The 20,116-nt window shown below is 42.7% G+C and overlaps 1 protein-coding gene across 9 annotated transcripts in view; it reads right to left on the bottom strand.

Moving 5' to 3' along the window:
* The window catches only part of LOC133365993 (transmembrane protease serine 11A-like), a 78,291-nt gene that overhangs the window by 17,491 nt on the left and 40,684 nt on the right, over nt 1-20,116 (bottom strand). For all 9 annotated transcript variants that reach the window (XM_061588577.1, XM_061588576.1, XM_061588579.1 and 6 more), the window contains 5 exons: nt 13,409-13,530; nt 11,744-11,862; nt 10,604-10,671; nt 5,230-5,393; nt 1,919-1,957 (listed from right to left, as the gene is read on the bottom strand). In XM_061588577.1, coding sequence (XP_061444561.1) covers nt 1,919-1,957; nt 5,230-5,393; nt 10,604-10,671; nt 11,744-11,862; nt 13,409-13,529 — 511 coding nt within the window. In that variant the 5' untranslated portion in view covers nt 13,530. The remainder of the gene's footprint in view (nt 1-1,918; nt 1,958-5,229; nt 5,394-10,603; nt 10,672-11,743; nt 11,863-13,408; nt 13,531-20,116) is intronic.

The raw sequence follows: 20,116 nt of genomic DNA, 5'->3' as shown, positions 1-20,116 counted from the left end.
ATCAATTTAGGATTCTGTTTAATCAACTTAGAGGTTGGACTTAACTAGAGCATGTGTATCTGTGGCTAAGTCCAGACTGGACTACTGCAATGCATTCTATATGGGCTGCCTTTAAAGATGGTTCAGAAACCTCTGCAGGTTCACAAGATGGCCTACCAAGTTATTTTGGGAGCCAGATGGTCAGATCATGTGACACCATTACTGCTCCAGCTGTACTGGTTGCCAGTGCATTTCTAAGCCCACTTTAAACTGCTAGTTATGACCTTTAAATCCCTAAACAGTTTGGGGTCTGAGTAATTTAAAGGATGACCTGAACCCATACTAGCCTGCCAGAACTTTGAGATTAGCAATGGAGGACCTTTGTCACCAAGAGCACTTTAGCTGGCATTCTTTGGAGCAGACCCTTTCTCTGGAACTCGCTACCAGTTGGGCTCCATCAGAACATTTCAGGCTTTTAGGAGAGATCGGACACCCCATGTGCTCTCACTATCTTTCCTTTGAAAGGACTTTATTTGCCGTTATATTTATATATTTATACTATGTTGTTGTGCATTTATATTTTAGTTCTGGGCTGGATATCTCTCTTTTATCATTGCCGGTTATTAATTTTTGTATTTGTGATTCTGTTGCAATACACACAAACACACATTTGAAGCATCTTAAAAGAGCTTTGACTCTTAGAATCATAGAATAGTAGAGTTGGAAGGGGCCTATAAGGCCATCAAGTCCAACCCCCTGCTCAATGCAGGAATCCAAATCAAAGCATTCCCGACAGATAGCTGTGCAGCTGCCTCTTGAATGACTCCAGTGTGGGAGAGCCTACTGTCTTTACCTCTTTAAAAGCAGGATATAAATATTTTAAATAAATAATACATCATTGTTAAACACAGATACTAAATAATGAAACAGGAACTATGATCTGTGCCCAAATCCAGTATTAGGATGCTATAGTGCCAGGAAGAGTAAAGGTAAAATTTGGAACAGTATTAATGTTACTGTGGGAGGTCTAAGGGGAAGTCACCAGGATTTCAATCTTCATTCTGGAGAGATTCTCTGATATAACAGTTTCTGAACTGTGCTTTTTGTTTTTGCTTTTTTGCTGTCTTTGTTTATATGTTAAATGGCATTGTAAGACCTGTATTGATTCCTTTCTCTGTTCTATACCTGTTATACTGTAGTTGGTGGACCTCTAGGGATACCTCTTCTGGTAGCCCTTGAGACCATGATGAAAATAATAAAGGGAACACTGAAGGCTTTTTTCAGAACAAAAAAAACCATGAATACCCAATTACAACTTGGCTCTTTGTAGTATCTTGACTAATATCTTAGCGATGCTGCATGGCATTCAGTAAGCTTGAAGTGTTCCCCCTTTCCTAACCCACACATTCAGTACAGCTTCAAAGTGTAGAAGCAATGAATCTTTAATGAGAAAGCCTTTAAAATGGCTTCCCATGTCCCTCTTTTGGACCTAGGGATAGAAGGATCTGTCAGTTTCGGTTCTCTAAGCTTCTCATTTTTCCAATCTTAAATTCTCCACATTGTGTGAATTTTTGCAATTATTTTAAAATGCTCATGAAAATTCTTCAACATTTTAGTGTGAATTTCTCCTAATAAACACACTTTTGTATGAAATTATGACTAATGTACACATTTTTGCAAGCAATTTCTCATCATATAATGCATTTTATATGTTTTTTCACTAATATCTTCATTTTTATGCACATTTTCCACTAATATAAACAGTGGTTGGTTGGAGAACTGCATTGCAAGATTTGAATCAGTGCAAATTTCAAAGGATGGCTGTATTTTGGTTCTCATATTGTCTTGGAAAGTGTGAATTTGATATATTTGGCTTTAAATGCAAACTTAATGTAATTTCTCCCCCACCTTATTTGGAACACCAAATTTTAGTACTTACAACTGTTGAGAAGATTTTCACCATTTACTGCATTAATCTCTGAAAAAGACAGAAGAGGCAGTCACATTAGCACTGTCACTTGGAGCTATTTTCACTTACATGAATGGACTTTCAAGACTTTGCTTTTAAACAACAGGACAGTCATTGAGCTTTTAGTTAAGAACATAAGAAGGGCCCTACTTGATCATAGAAAAGGTTATTTAGTCCAGCACGCTTTTCTCACAGCGACTAACTAGATACCCTCTGGGAAGTCCACAAGCATGGCATGAGCTAAGTAGTCTTCTCTCTCTTGTGCTCCCCAGCAAGCGGTATTCATAGGCATACTGCCTCTGATTCTGGAGGTAATATAGCCATCAAGACTAATAGCTACTAATACCTCCATGAATTGGTCTAATTTCCTTTTAAATAAGTCCAAGTTAGTGGCTACCATCTTGTGGTAGCAAATTCCATGATTTAATTATCCATTGTGTAAAGAAGTATTTCCTTTTGTCTGTTCTGAATTCCACCATTCATCTTCATCAGATGACTCTAGGTTCTGGAATAATTCACTTTTTCCACTAGTAGGCTGTCATATTCGGCTTCTGGGATGCATTCAGCCTTGTAAATCACAACTAATTGCACAGACCTATTGTAAAGTGAAAGTCACAGCAAACTTTGGGAGTCTTCCTCAAGCAAAACATCTGAGGAATTTCAATGGAAGACAAAAAAATTCAGAAGACTCGTTTAACTTTTTGGAGCAGGGTGTAATAGTTTCACATATTCCTCATCATAATGTGTTCAATTCAATATCCACAAGTAACTTGTGCCGGTAGTGCTATGTAATTGTCATTTGCCAATTGTGTTTGCATTTCCATTTGAAAGGAGGTTATAATCCATTATAATATTATTCACAAACATTTCCAGTTTAGCAGTTTGCACAGTGCAACTCATAAGTTCTAAAAATTTGAGACATTTGTAATTATGCAGATTTTGATCCAAATTATTGATTAAGCAAAGACTCTTCTAGTGAGACTACATTAGAGAGAGTAATAAGTACCAGAGCTAATTATCAAATGAATTAGCTAATTCTTTCTTACAGGATGACTGGTTTCAGTGCAACTCTGTACACTAAGTATTCCTTTTAAAATGTGGTAATATGTATACAGTATCTTTTTATTTGTATCCATGAACCTTTGTAAAAAGTATTACATATACATGTTGCCAAATTTTACCAGATAGTGTGATCTTCCTATAAATGATATGGGAATCAGGGCAATGCCCACAAAGAGATCTTGAGTGGGTATTCTCCAATCCAAGGTTCCTGAAGTCACCTCCTAGAAATGGTGGTATGAGCTGGAGATGAAGCCAGGGCTTGCGCTTAAATTTGAATTTGAGCCAGGATATGGGCAAGAGCAGGCAGAAATTATTAACCAGGCAAGAGCAAAAGGACAAGTACCAGACCTAGCTGACCCTGAGACTTTCTATTGCATGCCAATCATAGGGTCCATTTTTGCACACTTCTTTTGTATCTGAAGATTGAGGCCTGAGTATATACCGCACAGGTTTACTCAACGGTAAGTCCCAGCCAAATGTTCCTGATTGTTAAAAACCTTTTATTTTACTTTTACAATATAATCAACAACAATAACAAATATAAATATCTATGGTATGACATATGATGTGAATTTGTGATGCATGACAAATAAGAAGAATTTTTTATTTATTTCTCCGGTAACAGATTGATAAATTCAAGATACTTTATTTCTATATGTCTCAATCTGGTGTTCCTTCCATTAGGTCATTTTCATGAACACCATGGCAAAGACCACTATTCTCGATAATAACATCAGCCTCAGGAGAGCTGCACATGACATCAGTCCTCCAGGGCAATCAAAAGTTTTGGATTTCATACAGCCTTCTCATGTGAAGTTGAAGCATGGATGAAAGCAGCATAATCATTTGTTCCTCCACAATATAACCAAATAAGCACATATCACCTCACTGTGATCACACCACTACTTTATCTTGCTTGGGGGGAACTACATAAGTGCTAGACCCAATAGGAAACATATCTGATCCATGGGGCACAGTCCTGTGAGTGATTCTCCTGCATAAGTCCCACTGAAATGAATGGAAGCTTCTGTGGAACAACATAGTCATGTACTTGCACAGGTCCAGAGAACTTCTTAGTGGATCTTGTGCCCCATGGTTTAGATACATCTGTCCCCTGCCCTCCGTTGCCCAGTTTCAGGAAGCAATAGATGAGTATATGTCCAATTAAACTTTCTTAACTATATTTCAGAAAAGCCTAGAAGGGCCATCAGCATATTTGATTTTAAAGATTAACTACTAGCTGCCTCTTTTCAGGATTGCCTTTCCAAGCAGGCCATTAAAAGGACATAATTTATCCATTTGGGGAATCTGTGAAACTCTTCAGTACTGCTCTTCACCAGAGAAGGGACAAGATGATATTATGGCTCTGAAGCATTCTAGACATCAGTACAATGGATTTACTCTATCACAAACCTACTGTAGTTTTGTCAGAAGCTCCTTTTTATTCCATATTACTTGCTCTGGGCATGAATTAATCAAGCAACCTACACACCCACTTGTTGATCAGAGTGATACAAGAGTACAGAGGTCATTGAAAGTACCCTCGTAATGCATTCTATTGGCACTGGCCCTCAAGAGTAGATATATACCCAACATCTTCTGGGTATGTAACCCAATAGTCTCTAAGGTGGCCATCTTTTGATTATATAAGTACTGGGCAGTGCCAGGGGAAAGAGCTGATGGAAGACCAGGGATTACTATTTATTAAATGTATATACTGCCCCTTCTTCCAGAAGGAGCCCAGGGCGGCAAACAAAAACATTAAAAACATCTTAAAAATATTTAAAACATCTGTTAAAAAATCTAGAAACAATTCCAACACAGATGCAGACTAGGATAAGGTCTATACTTAAAAGGCTTGTTGAAAGAGGAAGGTCTTCAGTAAGCACCAAAAAGACAACAGAGATGGCGCCTGTCTGATATTTAAGGGAAGGGAATTCCAAAGGGTAAGCACAACAACAGAAATGGTCCAGAATACGGAAGAGAGGTATGGACTTGGCACAATAGAAACTGAGAGTTGGGCAAGCCTGGCAGATGCAGGAGATGGGATCAGTAGCAAAATAAGTGGGGAAAGATGGTTCACAGGCATCCTAAGAAGCTACCAAGGGGAGCAAGTAATAAATTGTGACAACATCATACACTTCAGGGTACAATGCAGAGAAAGAAAGCATGTTTTTGAAAAATCTTTAAAAGTTAAAAAGATAAGTTCTGACACTTGCCTGTGAGTCTGTAAGATGAAAGATCAATACTCAAGGGCCATGTTGGTAATTTCAGCCTCCTCAGCAAAACACTGTTAATGCTCATCCAGCGGGCTGTTTTGCTATCTGAGGCAATGAATCTAAACACCAGCACCACGTCTGCCAGTACTCCATTGTAGTCTTCACTGCAAAAAAAATATATCACCTCAGACAGCTGATCACACAAACCAGAGTATCTACAACTTTCTGCATAGGCTAGACTGGTCCAAGACATTTGAGCAGCTGAGGTGGGGGAAAAAATCCAGAGCTTGGAAAAGTTACTTTTTTAAACTACAACTCCCATCAGCCCCACCTAGCATGGCCACTGGATTGGGCTGATGGGGGTTGTAGTTCAAAAAAGTAACTTTTCCAAGCTCTGAAAAAATCAAACAGCATCTCCTCCTCCCACTAATTAACATGGAAAACAATTCATCGGTATGTAGTGGCAGGTAGTGTCCAGGGTGACTGGTAGGGCAGAAGGCAGGGAGGCCAAGAGTAAGTGGAATCAGAGCCAATGAGAGGCAGAGCCAGCTCATTCTGATTTTGTCCCCTTCCCCGCTGAGTTTTACAAAGACAACACTGAGAGTAAGGAGGAGGAGGCTGATGGCCAGTTATACACACGCAAAGCATGGCTGCAAGCAAAAAGGCAAGCAGATAAGGGCTGGCTGATGGCAGCCTGAGCTTGGTGGGACAATGCCCCATTTGCCCACAGCCAAGATCTCCGCTCTTACATAACTCATTCCTCTTTGAAATGAACGGGAAGTGTGTAAGAACTAGCGCTGAGCAAAACTTCTCAAACAAGAACTTTTGGTCCATAATTGGGATCTCCCTCCCAATTTGAGGGTGAATTGGGAGGAGGTTTATTTGAAAAGTCCAGGGGTCCTACCACTAGGGGTGCACTGTTGTTGTTTTTAAGCTCCTCTTGGAGCAGAGCTTCTCTCATTAGCTGCCAGACATAAGCTGCATTCTGAGAAGAGCTTTTAAAAAGTTTAGGAGAAAGGGAAAAGGGCTATTGGACCATCAGCTGTAAGCCCACCAAACTTTGAACAATTTGAGCTCCCTGAAAAATCCCCAAATAGCCCTCTGATGTGAATGAGACAGTAAATTGGTGCAAGAAGGATTATTTTCCATCAGCCTACTACCACCAGGTGCTTGCAAATTCCCATGTATATCAATGGGACTTGTGCAGGAGAACTCCCCAGTGTATATCGTGTCCTTCAGATTGTATCCGTCTCTCTCCCACTTGCTTAAGCCTTGAATCTGAGGCAGTTGGCTCACCCATCTCTATGAGTCATGGATGCCACTCAAGGAACCCTGAGAACTGTAGTTCTGGTGAATGAATGAGAATTCTCAGTTCTCATACAAGACTACAACTCCTGTTGTTCTTTAAGGCAAGCCTTGATAATTCAACACAAACTACTTTAATCTTCATACACATTTGAGGCCATTCTTGATCCCCAAAAGGGAGTCTACAAATATATAAACATTTCTTATCTAATCTGTTCTGCTTTATTTATTTATTTATTTAATCAATCAAATATAATTGAGCACAAATTAAAACACATACAATACAAAGTACCTAAAACATAAAATACAAATACACATCCATAAAAATGTGACAGCAGCCTGAAACCCTATGACAAAGATATAACCAGTTAAAAGTGAGCAATAAACAGATCTAAAGACCAGAGACAATGAAAAGGTATTTGCCTGGCACCAGATAAGCATTTCGGGGATGGACATTCCAGAGTCAGGATGCCACCACTTAAAAAGCCCTCTCTCCTGCAACCACTCACTGCATCTCATTTCACAGAGGCATGCATAGAAGATCTCAGAGTCCAGCTAGCCGGTACATGTGGAGGCAGGCAATCCTCAAAAAGGTAATCTAGTCTCAAGCTAGTGAGAGCCAGTCCAGCTGGCAAAGCACCCCAGTAATATGTTTGTGACACCTGGTCCCAGTTAGCAATCATAGCTATATTCTGAACTAACTGAAGTTCTCAGGGGCAGCCCTGTATATAACACATTGCAATAGTCCAAACTAGAGGTTACAAGAGTGTGGATCTTTTTAAAAAACTTTGTGTTCATTCATGGACACTGATAATTATATCAGAACCTTTTAACATATTATTAACTTTCTATAGCACTATGTAAAACACACAGAACAGTGTAAAAAAGTAGGCAGTCATAACAGTGACCTAATTTTCTGAGAAAGATCTCTTTGGCAAAAAGGAGTAGAACTGGAGTTAATAGGAACTGTTCAACTAATACTTTTTTTAAAAATCAGCTTTTATTTCTTCTTGTGGAAACAGGAATTAGAATTTGCACTGTGAAGAACTTCACATTAGATTAACAATTAATTGATCATGTCATGAGATCAATTTTTATTCTTTTAGAAAATTTCATTTCAACAAAATCTCCAACTGGTTTTCTTGGGCCCCACTGAAATGGCTGGATTCGGCTTTGATGTGGATATTCTCATCTGCATCAAAAGACACTGGGATCCAGCTAGGTATCATGATGCAGATGTGAAACCCTAGCTCTACACATCCTTCCAGGATTAGAATGAGGCTTTTTAAAGGACATTATTCACTTCAGTCAGCTGCCATGCCTACAAGAATATGTTTCCAATTGCTCGGTCTGGAGTCTGAATGTTACACAGAAGGGGGAAAAGACTCTTGCAGGAAGGTCTTTGAAGCCCTGGGGTCATCTAGAAATTATCTGTTTTTATTGTACTTCTACCACGGCTTCATTCAAAGAGATCTAAGTGGTTTATGTATGGGTTCTAGGCTGTCTCTCATCCAGGCAGATATTACGGGTAAACCTGCTTACCTACAGCAGTTATGTATATTATATTTTCATCCCATGCATTTTTCCAAGGAGCTCATAGTGAGCCCTGACAAAATGGACTGTGGAATGGGCTTCTTATCCCCATTTCCCAACCTCTGATATTGCCATGTTCATTTCTCCAAGTCCATATATTCAGAGTAGATGGGAATTTATTCCTGATTCTCCCAAGTCATCACTTCCTAACACAGCAAGCCAGGCACAATTATCTTTTATTAACATCTAAAGGTTATACAGGTACTGGATGATTAATGATTTTAAAATTATCCCACCTACTTTTAAAACTCGATCTATCATTGAGTGGTATTTGTATTTAAATACTCTGCTGGCAAAGCCCAAGGTAAGGACATAAAAACCATCAGACATCTAATTACAGTGGAAAGCAATCAAGTTAATTAGCCTGCTACTAGTCCCAGATGCTACACGGAAATGAACAAGACCCAAATGGCCCATTGCACAGATCATAATGAGCTCTGGTAGCATAAAAGACATAAAAGCAGGTCTGGCCTTGTCAGCAGCTGACATGGTATACTACTTAGGAACCATCTGTAGGCTCCTCTGAATTCTTTGGAGGAAGAGTAATATATATGTGGAACATCACATCTTATCAACATATTATATATCTCCTATATTTGCCTAAGAATGTCATTGTGCTGAAGGGGCAGGCATCATCTCCATGGAAACTTGGAACGGGAGGAGCAGAGTAGGGATGTAGCCTCCAAACTATGTCTGTGCATACTCTTAATACTGAGATCCTTCCCTGCCCTGGTGAAGCAGTGAGGACACAGTGGGATGGTGAGACCGGAAAAGCAATGGTTTAAAACATCAGGAGAAGTCTGAACAGATTGGGAAGGAAGGAACACTGAGGGTTGGGGTTTTTTTTAAGTCTTAAGAAGGAGAAATAGTGGAAATGGGTATAACAGAAAAGGTAACAACAAAAACCTAACAGAGGTATAACAGAGCCTTTCCCAACTGCCTTCTTGCCAGATTCAAACCTCTCATGTTATTTAAAATCAATACTTCTTCCTCTCATGTTTCTCCATCCCTGCTTTAGTCAAGCCTCTCCCATTGTTTAAAACACTTTTCCCCTCAGTGTTCCTCCATCCCTCCTCTACTCAAACCTCTCCTGTTGTTAAAAACCAACACTTTTTTCCTCCACCTCTGATTTACTCTGTTGTTTAAAATGATGTGTGTGTGAAAAGGAGACTGCAGAATAGGAGGGGGAACAGGCATGGAAATGGGGGTGGTCTGTGTGCAAGGGGGAGTTGAAAAAAGTAGGGGGAGCAGTAATATGGAAACAGTGTGTGTGTGCAAAGAGGGGCTTCAGAATAGGGAGGAAGCATGGAAATGGGGTGCTCTGTGTGCAAGGGGAAGTTGAGAAAAGGAGGGGAGGGAAACCCTGGGAAGTTCCTGCAAGTCAGTATAGACCACACTAAGCTGGAAGGAGCATTGATCAGACTCAGTATACAACAGCTTCCTGTCTTTCCAGAATGTATTTGTTATTTATTACATTTACATCCTCCCTTTTTCTCCTGTGACCTCAAAGCAGCCTACATAGCTCTCTGCCTCACCCAACCCCATCGTGTGCAGTAGGTTAGGTTGAAAGATAGTAACTGGCCCCAGTGAGCTTCAGGGCTGAGTGGGGATATGAATCTGAGTCTCCACAGTTGGAACATTCTAATGACTGTGGCACACTAGCTTTCCAAATATCTGGTGTGGGTATCTGGGGGAGAAAAACCAGGGGAATTGAATGGAACATCCTGAAAGAAGGCAAGACTGACTTAGACAATGAAAAGGAGCACTTCATATTGCAACATATTGTGCAGGTCCCCCTTGGGTAAATAAATCTGGAAAGCTAAACTAAAAGGCCTGCAATAGCTAATGCTTACACAATGTTCAAAAAGTAGGAAGCAGCAGCATCCAGAGGGTCTGATAAATAGCTCATCTCAAGGTATCTATGGCTTCAGCAAGCTACTGGTGGTGAGGAGATGTGCTGCAAGGCAGTGGTGGCTAACCTCTAGCTCCCTAAAGAAACCCTCCCCCTCCCCCGACTTATGTCAATTTTGTCTGCAGCAACAACACAAAAAATGTAAAGTAGATACAGCGCCAGAGTGGGCAGAGAGGTTTAAATCTCTCCACCCAGCCCACCTCCCTGATTGGAATGGAAACTGCTCCCTCTCTGGTCATCAGGTCAAATAACTCCCTTTCTCAGCTAGCCTGCGTGGATCAGCTGAGGACAGACCATGCACGACGCATGGCAGCAAGTGTGGGCTGGCCTGTCACACTTACTTTTGGTTACATCCACTACCGTCATGCAACTCCCAGAGATTTGGCCAAGGGTGAATGCAGCCCTTGGGCCAAAAAAAGGTTAGCCTTCCCTACTATAAGGTAAGGCCAAATCAATATCTAAAGTCATCTTAGTCAATTGGATTTATTGAGAAATTTCTTTCTAACTTCACTTTTGACAATCAGTTCAGCATGGGTTCCTCAGAGGAATTTTTGTTTTACATACCGTAGCCTTACAACATGTGCCTTGATCTTTCTTTTCTTTAAATTAGTACCTTCAAATGCCTGATTAATCTGTGGGAAGGAAGGATGGGAAAGTATGTTAGGCAAGCGCCCCAGTGGGATTCAGATAACTTTCATGCACATTTGAACACCTCTGTGCCAAAGAACCAATCAAAGTAACTTGCAAACTCTGTAAACTTGTTTATTTTTTTAATTATTATGATATGGTGTTTTGTATGCTGTACTATGCGACTTATGAATAAGGATTTAAAACAAAAAGAAAGGAAACATACTGGTGATACTAGGGGCTGTACCTCTGCTTGTGCTGCTTGCCAACCCCACCTACTCCCAGCCCATACACCTCATCAAACCCCCAAGACCACAAACACTTTGTGATCTCTTCCTCTCTTCCATGTCAGAGGTGCAAAAGATGGGTAGGAATCAACTACTTGACCACCACCATTTCCATGCCTCCGCCTCCCTCCTGTTCTGCACTTGCTCAGAATAGCACTTTCCACAGAAACACAACTTTTACCTTTACCCCCTTTACCCCTTCCTCCTATTCTCAGCTCCTCCTTGTACGCAAACCTCCCCATTCCCCCCTCTTCCTCCCTCCTATTCATACCCCTTTGCACACACTCCCTATTTTTACCTTCACCCCATCCCCCTTCCTCATTCTCCCTCCTCTTCTGCATTCTCCTTTGCATACACACCCCATGTTTACCTTCACCCCCTCTCCTCCCTCTTCCTCCTCCCCCAGGTCACCAAGGCCCCTGCCCCATGTTACTAAGGCATCCCCTCTCCCCCTTCCTCAGGTCGTCAAGGCATGTTCCCCCACCCCCTCCCAACCTTCTTCTGCAGAAGAGAAGGGAAGCAGAGGAGGGAAGCGGGAGGGAGAGGCAAGCTGCACAGGACGGACAGGCAGCATAGGCCCAGGCACATCCACAGCAATGTTCCTGCACTTGATGAGTCAGCATCACATTCTAGATTGCTGGACCCTAATCTAGTTCTTTATTCATCATGACTCTTCCTTCTCCCCACCTTCTGTCAGTTGTATGATTGATTGATTGATTGTATTTACTTCATCACTAAAAGTGGCATTTAGAGTGAGGGAACAACAAAGCAAAAAACCATTCTCGCTCACCAAATTTTCAGTGCTGGAGCTCAGGTCTCTAAATTCTGCCGAGGTTTGTTTCTCCATGCTTGGCTGGTATTGGACATTATTGATTCTAAGGGAAACATTGTAAAAGAACAACTTCTGGTCTGCGCAGGAAGAGGGGAAAAAAGGGAAGAAGTTAGAACAGTGTTCTCCTTTTGGATATGTCTTGTGTAATCAGTTAATCAACAAGAATGTGGCACAGAGCTGAGCAGTAACTGACATATGTGCTCAGCATGAAGAAGACCTTTGGGCATCTCTCAGGAGGGAGGGAGGGGAGGTAAAGTAGCAAGAGGTGTGATTGCCCCATATTGTCCAGTTGCCCAGGAACATGCACTATGACACAAACTGAGGCTGCAAAGCCCAGAGAGGATGACTTCCTGGGCTCTATAGTCACCAGTTGCTGGGTTGATGGTTGGTTGGTTCAACCAGACTGATTGAAACACTTCCCCTTCTAGTGTCAGGGTTCAGCCCTACCCAGAACTGGAACTTGGGGCATCCTCAGAGGAGGAACAGGGAGAGAAAGCCCCCCCACCGGCAATTCTCTTCCTGCCAGCAACTCTGAACTATAAGATCTAGACATCCACATCTCAGGACTGGAGGTGTCCACATCAGTTGCCCAGGTCCTTTCCCATCACACACAGGGCCACAGCAGCAGAGGATGCAGTGAGCAAAGCATGACCTTCAGGGCTGCTGCCAAAGTGCCTGGCGAGGTGCACATGAGCCTACTCAAGAGTAAGGGGAAGTGCACAGAAGCACCTGCCCAGATCAGGGCCTGACTGAGAGCCAGGATGGGGTGGAGCATCCAGGTCCGAACTGACTCACTGCTGAAGTAACAGTTCCCTTAGAGCTTCAAGGGACAGTGCAAAACCTTTGTGATTGGGCAAATGGACATCCATAGTGAGCCATCAAAAATGCTTTCCCATGCAGTGCTTAGGTCCCAGGGCTGGACATGAAGTTCCAGAGTTTTAGCTTCCTTATCAGAGTCTCCAAAAGGAAAATTAACATTACAGGGTGAAAGCCTAGAATAAAAAGTGGAGAGTGTTTTCTGCTAGGCTTGGGAGTTTTGACATTTCTCACAGACAGCTTCTGCTCTGAGGAATGAAACACAGCCAGGCTCTCGTGGCTGGTCAGGTGCCATCTTCTGCCCCCTCCCCAATCTGACAGGCACCATTCTTTTCCTTTTAGGCTTTATCTCTCAAGGCTGATTCTTGGGGCCTGACACTCAGGAGACCTGGCAACCAATAACAATGCTCCACACAGCAGGGCATAACAAGATAACATGCCCCTTCCTTAGCTGTTGTGCATCATGAAGATTGGAGGGCAGAAAATGAACCCCACTCTGGAAAGCCACTAGCTGAAATGATTGCTTTGTGTTGCTTCATGGTTGTCCCTGCTGGACATAGCCCAGTTAGAGTGGGAGTAGGCGATTGTTCCCAAACGTAGACTTGGTGAAAAGCAGCAGCAAAGGACCCTTAAGGAAAGAGTATCACCCCAACTTGGGAGCCCTGTCTAATCTTAATATACAATATTTACCAGGGGTAAATACTGTCTTTATCACAAAACCTGGATGAAACACGTCTCATTGCTGAAAGGTCTGAAAACAGAGGCCAGGTCAGGTCAGGTCAGAGTGGTAATAATTGATGCACTCACCATATATCAAGAAATACACAAGCAACCCAATGACAAGGGCTAGGACCACCAACACTGCTAGGACAATCAACGCAATCATCCATGGCTCCAGATTTTTCGTTCTTGTTGTTGATCTAGCCATTCTGAGAAAAGTGGACAAAAATAAAACTTTTGTAGGGAATCCTAGAAAATGCTGTGAAGTGGGGAAATTAGTATCCCATTGATGAAATAATCAGAAACTAATAACATGAAATTTCAGTCACATTTTAAATGTCCACTGTGAAAGCATGCTCTCTTTGTAAATGGACCAAGGGCTTCTTGTAAACTGTAACCTCATTCAGGTAGCGTGTTTAAGAGGGTCTTCCCTTTTAAAGAATTATTTATCCAGGATTTGTAAGTGAAATCACTATTGCTCTTACTTAGATCTTACATGTTTCAAAACCCTATTTGAGCATTATCCCTTGTGCAAGTAACAATCACATGAGGGGAGGGGAGGGCCACACCTCCTGGCCCGTCACCTGCATCTCCACCCCTTGGTATCCAGAAACTCTGTGTGCGTTTCACATATATGCCGGGGAGCCTGCTCTACATGCGCCACTTCCCCTTGTGATTTAGACCCTCTGTAATCAGGGTCTAAAACCAGTGAGGAAGCCTTATGTATGAAGAGCAGGCTCCCCTCCACAGACAGGCCATCCTCAAATGTGTGGCTGGCAGGTACAGTAGGGCCCCGCTTTGCGGCGCTCTGCTTTGCGGCGTTCCACCGATACAGCAGTTGTCAATTGCAGAAAGGCCCCACTCCTACGGTGCTTGTTCCACTTTTACGGCGTTTTTGGGCGTTGGGCGCCATTTTAGACAATGTTAGTCAATGTATTCCACTTTACAGTGGATTTCACTTTACAGCGGCGATCCGGAACGGAACCTGCCATATGAGCGGGGCCCTACTGTACAGGGTCAGCCTCCCCTCCTCCTGATGTGATAGGTAATTGTGTGAGGGATAACATCCAAGTAGGAGTCAGCTTTCTCTATTTACCTGGAACACTGCTTCTGTTTTCTCCCTATTTTGCCTTTGTCTGAGTTTTTGGGGATGCTTAAAAAAAAATGCACACATGTCTGTGAGGCAGCTTTCTTGTACTCCACCCTCTCCATAACGATCTCTCCAGATCATATAATTAGTACAGCCTTTAGTGTGAGGTCAGATGTTAAATAGTCTAATTTTTTTTAAAAAAAGATCCAAGCCTTTGATAAACAATTTTTAAGTGTGTTTATTTAATTCATACACCTGCCTCTCTGGAAGGCAATGCTATGTACTTGGAAGCAGGGTAGGGGCTGGGGGGGAAATCTAGGAAATCAAGGGAGTGAGAAGGTCAGGCCTATATTCTGTATGATCTTAGGGAAGGTGATCAAGACGGTTTGGGGGGCAGCAATTGCAGGTACTCTTGGATGAAACAGATTATCTTGACCCATCCCAGTCTGGATTCAGGCCTAGTTATGGGACTGAATCGGCCTTGGTCGCCCTGATGGATGACCTTTATTGAGAAAAGGACAGGGGGAGTGCGACCCTTTTATTTTTATTTGATCTCTCAGCAGCTTTTGATACCATTGACCATGGTATCCTTCTGGGCCAACTTAGTGAGATGTGTATTAGAGGCACTGTTTTACAGTGGTAAAAGAGTTGTTTTCAGAGAATAGCACTAGGTGGTTGTCTTTCAGCCCCTGGCAGTTGTGCTGTGGGGTGCCACAGGGTACCATCTTGTCCCCTGTACTGTTTAACATCTATATGAAGCCCTTGGGATTGGTCATCAGGAGATTTGGGGCAAGGTGTCAGCAGTATGCTGACGATACCCAGCTCTATTTCTCCATAACATCTAAATCGAGAGAGGCTGTGCAAGCCCTGGACTGCTGTCTGGATTTGGTAGTGGGCTGGATGAGGGCCAATATACTGAGTCTGAATCCTAGGAAGACAGAGTATCTTTTACCACCTTCAGCTGGTAAGACAACTGCGGCTGTTTCTGGACCGGACTAGCCTGAGCACTGTTGTCCATGCACTGGTAACCTCCAGGCTGGATTACTGTAATGTACTCTATGTGGGGCTACACTTGAGGGTGGTCCGGAAGCTGCAGCTGGTTCAAAATGCGCTCACTGGCACAGGGTATCACCAACATGTCATTCCACTACTTAAAGAATTGCACTGGCTGCCCATTTGCTACCAGGCCATGTTCAAGGTTCTGGTTTTGGTGTACAAAGCCCTATACAGCTCAGGACCAGGATACCTGAAAGACCATCTTACCCCTTTTATTCTCAGTCGGTCACTGTGCTCTGCAGGTGAGGGCCTCCTGCAGATACCATCTTATCAGGAGGTTCGTTCTGCACAATATAGGAAACGGACCTTTCGTGTGGCGGCACCTACCCTGTGGAATTCCCTCCCTTTAAATATTAGACAGGCACCATCTCTGTTTTCTGTTCGGTGCCTACTGAAGACCTTTCTCTTCCAACAAGCCATTGCAGTAATGACTTTATCCCAGTCTGCGTCTGTGTTGGAATTGCTTCTTCTATGTTTTTAAACCCTTTTTTAAAAAAGATATTTTTAAAGCTTTTTAAAGATGTTTTGTTCTAATATATTTTAAAATCCATTTTTATGATGTTTTAAAGTGTTTCAGTGCTCTTGTTTGCTGCCTTGGGCTCCTACTAGGAGGAAGGGTGGGATGCAAATCAAATAAATAAAATAAATAGTGCGTGTGGATGGCAGAGCTGAGGTGATTGGAGATGAATGGAACAGGTGAGAGATCAGACAATTGTGAGCAGTCTACCCTTCAGCTCGTTCTCTAACCCATCAAATCTTGAAGTACTGGTGAATTAATGCCAAATCAGTCAGTGGTAAACCATTGGACACCAAGAGCTTAATTTTTGGATGAACATAGTGACCTGGCATATATTAGCAAGACTTGGGCAGTGGATGAGGGAGAGATTTGTCCCTGCTGTACCTGCTGCTGAGCTCTTGAGACAGGATAGACATTTTGTTAGGTACCATCTATTCTGCTGCTAATAATCTCCTGAGCTGATGGACATGGTCTTGGGGTACTGTTAGAGGGTCCTGGACTGGTTGAAATGGGGAAAACCTCGACATCTATGTCAAGGCCCTCTCTTTTAGGATTTCATGGCCTCCATGACACCCATGGGCCTATTTCTGGCCCTACACATTCAGCAGGTCATACTCTTGTGTTGGTGCTTTATACTGGACAGGAGGAAGCTCATTTGTGTTTAAGGGAAACAGATATGTTTCCTTTGTCACGGACAGATCACCATTTAGTAAAGCGTAGCCTCATAGCGCCCTCAAAATTCTGCAGGGGATGAGGGGCCAATTCCAATGGTCCACCCTCAGAGACTGATAGATCCAATGGGTTTTCTGATGGCTTGGGAGGATGTTTCTGCTGGTATGGTGTGCAGTTCAGCTGATGTCCTGGTTTGACCATGACCTTTATCCAGAGCTTGGAAAAGTTACTTTTTTGAACTACAACTCCCATCAGCCCCAGCCAGCATGGCCACTGGATTGGGCTGATGGGAGTTGTAGTTCAAAAAAAGTAACTTTTCCAAGCTCTGCCTTTATCCAGTAGTAACATCCAGACTGGATGACTATAATGTGCCCTGAGTGGGACTGTCTTTGAAAAGTGCTCAGAAACTTCTCTTTGTCCAGAATGCATGCACCAGAGTATTGACTAAAACTAGGCATATGGAACATATTACTTTACCATCTACTCTAGAAGGGCTATCAGGGGGCAGTCCTTTATTTAAAGGCATCCTCTGTTTGACAGGCTGTTCAGCCTAAGTCTGGTTTAAAAACAACGAATGATAAGGAGGGAGAGTAGCAGGAGCCTTGACATTGCCCATCAACAGTTGACATCTGCACAACAAACTGAGAAGGCATACAGGTCACTTGGTCAGTCTTCCCCACCACCACGAGATGTACTATAGTTCTAGTTAAATTATAGTAATTATTTCTAAATATGCATGTATAAATTTGCATAAGCACATTTTATGTAAATCTATATCTGCTTTTGCCCTCTCTTTTTTTACTTTGTGTGATTCATTTTCCTTTTTTGTGTGTGCAATGCATCAGCAGCTGCCCCAGTAATACTGGATTGGCAGAAGAGTACCCAGGTGAGACAGAGGCACTCACTCCAAGAATACGCTATCAACAGTTTCCACATTTAGGACATTTCATCATAATTGGTATATGAAGCTGTAGTTAGGTGGAGAACATCAAGGAATCTGGGCCCTCAGCTTAGACTAGGAAAACAGCTGGGTAGCCTCTCTCCAGAGCACCTCTCATCAGGTCATTTTCCCTTCTGTGAAACCAAAGTGTCTTTCTTCTTCCCTAATGAAACTATCTTAATTCATTTATTTGCAGGGAAAGAAACCATCCATGCAAGCTTTGGGCCTGCATAAAGGCGAACAGACTGCACTCATCTCCTAAAACATTGTCATTTGTTTATGTGCCAACTGCAAATGTAGCAAAGCCTGAACTTGCGCACAATCTACTCATCATGTAACCATGTTCTGGGGATCTAAAGGAGGCAAGGACTGAATTCTGACCAGGATCTTGCATAGCAATCCACACGGCAGCACATTAATTGATTTTTCCAGTTCAGCTCCTAAGATGGAATGTTGCTTCCCTCCAAGCATCACCAGATCCACAGCACTTCACAATGGGCCAACACATGCAGTGCTGGTTTAGAGATTAGTTTAGGAAATCACAGAGACACGCTAAACAAGATAGGTTTGTTTGACCTAAGCACAAGCATAAACTAGAGATCGCCTTTCAGTTCTTTTTTCTGTGTTTTATTTAAAAGCATTTCTATACTGCTTAATATCTTAAAAACATCTGAGCAGTGTAGTGGTGCCTGGTGGCTCCATGCCAGTGGGGCAGTGGAATCTGCTCTGGGTTTTAGTCCAAATGTTCAAGGATCTGTCCAAGGTTCTATGCAGAGCTTGGAAAAGTTACTTTTTTGAACTACAACTCCCATCAGCCCCAGCCAGCATGGCCACTGGATTGGGCTGATGGGAGTTGTATTTCAAAAAAGTAACTTTTCCAAGCTCTGGTTCTATGTACCTTGGACAGCTTGTTGAAAGTTCAGACTAAAATCCAGAGCAGATTCCACTGCCCCACTGACATGGAGCCACCAGGCACGACTGAAGCAGTGAGCAACGTGAAAGCAATATCGATTAAAACAAAAATACACCCTCCAACCAATAAATCAATATAAACACATATAAAAGCAAGTAAAAGCAATTCAGGGGATTGATACAACAAATCAGGGGTCCAATCTTATGGGTCAGGGAAAGCCCGGGCAAAAAGAATCATCTTGATAAGATGTCTGAAGCAACTAGTGATTGCTGCTTCGGGTTCACATATGACAAAGGCAAGGGTAGGCCACAGAACAGGGGCAACAGGGGGAAAATGCCCATTTTGGGAACACCACTCTGTGATATTCTGTAAGATGTGATGTCACAAGTAGAATTTCCCCAGATGATCTAAGTGATTTTACAGGTCTGTACAGGGCTTTACATGTTAACAAGACCTTGAACATGGCCCAGTAGCTGATCAGCAACTAGTACAGTTCCCTCAGCACAGGTGCAATATGTGTGTGTGTCCAGGTGCTCCACTCAACAACCTAGCTGCAGCATTCTGTGCCAGCTGGAGCTTCCAAATCAGGGATCACCAACCTTTTTGGACCAGGGGCACATTTCAAATTTTGAGAGAGAGCTGAGGGCACCAGTCACAAAATGGTTGCCATAAGAACATAAGAAGAGCCTGCTGGATCAGGCCAGTGGCCCATCTAGTCCAGCATCCTGTTCTCACAGTGGCCAACCAGGTGCCTGGGGGAAGCCCGCAAGCAGGACCCGAGTGCAAGAACACTCTCCCCTCCTGAGGCTTCCGGCAACTGGTTTTCAGAAGCATGCTGCCTCTGACTAGGGTGGCAGAGCACAGCCATCACGGCTAGTAACCATTGATAGCCCTGTCCTCCATAAATTGGTCTAATCTTCTTTTAAAGCCGTCCAAGCTGGTGGCCATTACTGCATCTTGTGGGAGTAAATAACTATGCACTGAGTAAAGAAGTACTTCCTTTTGTCTGTCCTGAATCTTCCAACATTCAGCTTCTTTGAATGTCCACGAGTTCTAGTATTATGAGAGAGGGAGAAGAACTTTTCTCTATCCACTTTCTCAATGCCATGCATAATTTTATACACTTCTATCATGTCTCCTCTGACCCGCCTTTTCTCTAAACTAAAAAGCCCCAAATGCTGCAACCTTTCCTCATAAGGGAGTCGCTCCACCCCCTTGGTCATTCTGGTTGCCCTCTTCTGAACCTTTTCCAACTCTATAATATCCTTTTTGAGATGAGGCGACCATCTGGGGCATGGCATGGGAAGTCAGCTGTGTCCTGCTTTTCACGATTGTGGAGATACAGCTGTTTAAGGCACAATAGCTTTCTTTTCCCCAATGACAATCCTGAACCAAAGCCTAGGCTCCCTTCCTGTATACACTTAAACTGAAAATAAGCCATATTAAACACAAAAAGACTTACACCTGAAGAAGACATATATGCCATTGTACTGTAAGTTAATTATAGTATGCCATGAATTTTTAGTGAATGCCTGGACATCAGCAGGAGACATGCCTAAGCATCTTTGCAAAGTTTTCACATTTTGCATTTGCCTTTTTGGGAGGGG

Source organism: Rhineura floridana, chromosome 11 (genome assembly GCF_030035675.1).
Source record: "Rhineura floridana isolate rRhiFlo1 chromosome 11, rRhiFlo1.hap2, whole genome shotgun sequence".
In the NCBI taxonomy this organism is placed as follows: domain Eukaryota; kingdom Metazoa; phylum Chordata; class Lepidosauria; order Squamata; family Rhineuridae; genus Rhineura; species Rhineura floridana.
Note: the sequence above shows the minus strand (reverse complement) of the source record. Positions and strands in the feature narration are given on the sequence as shown.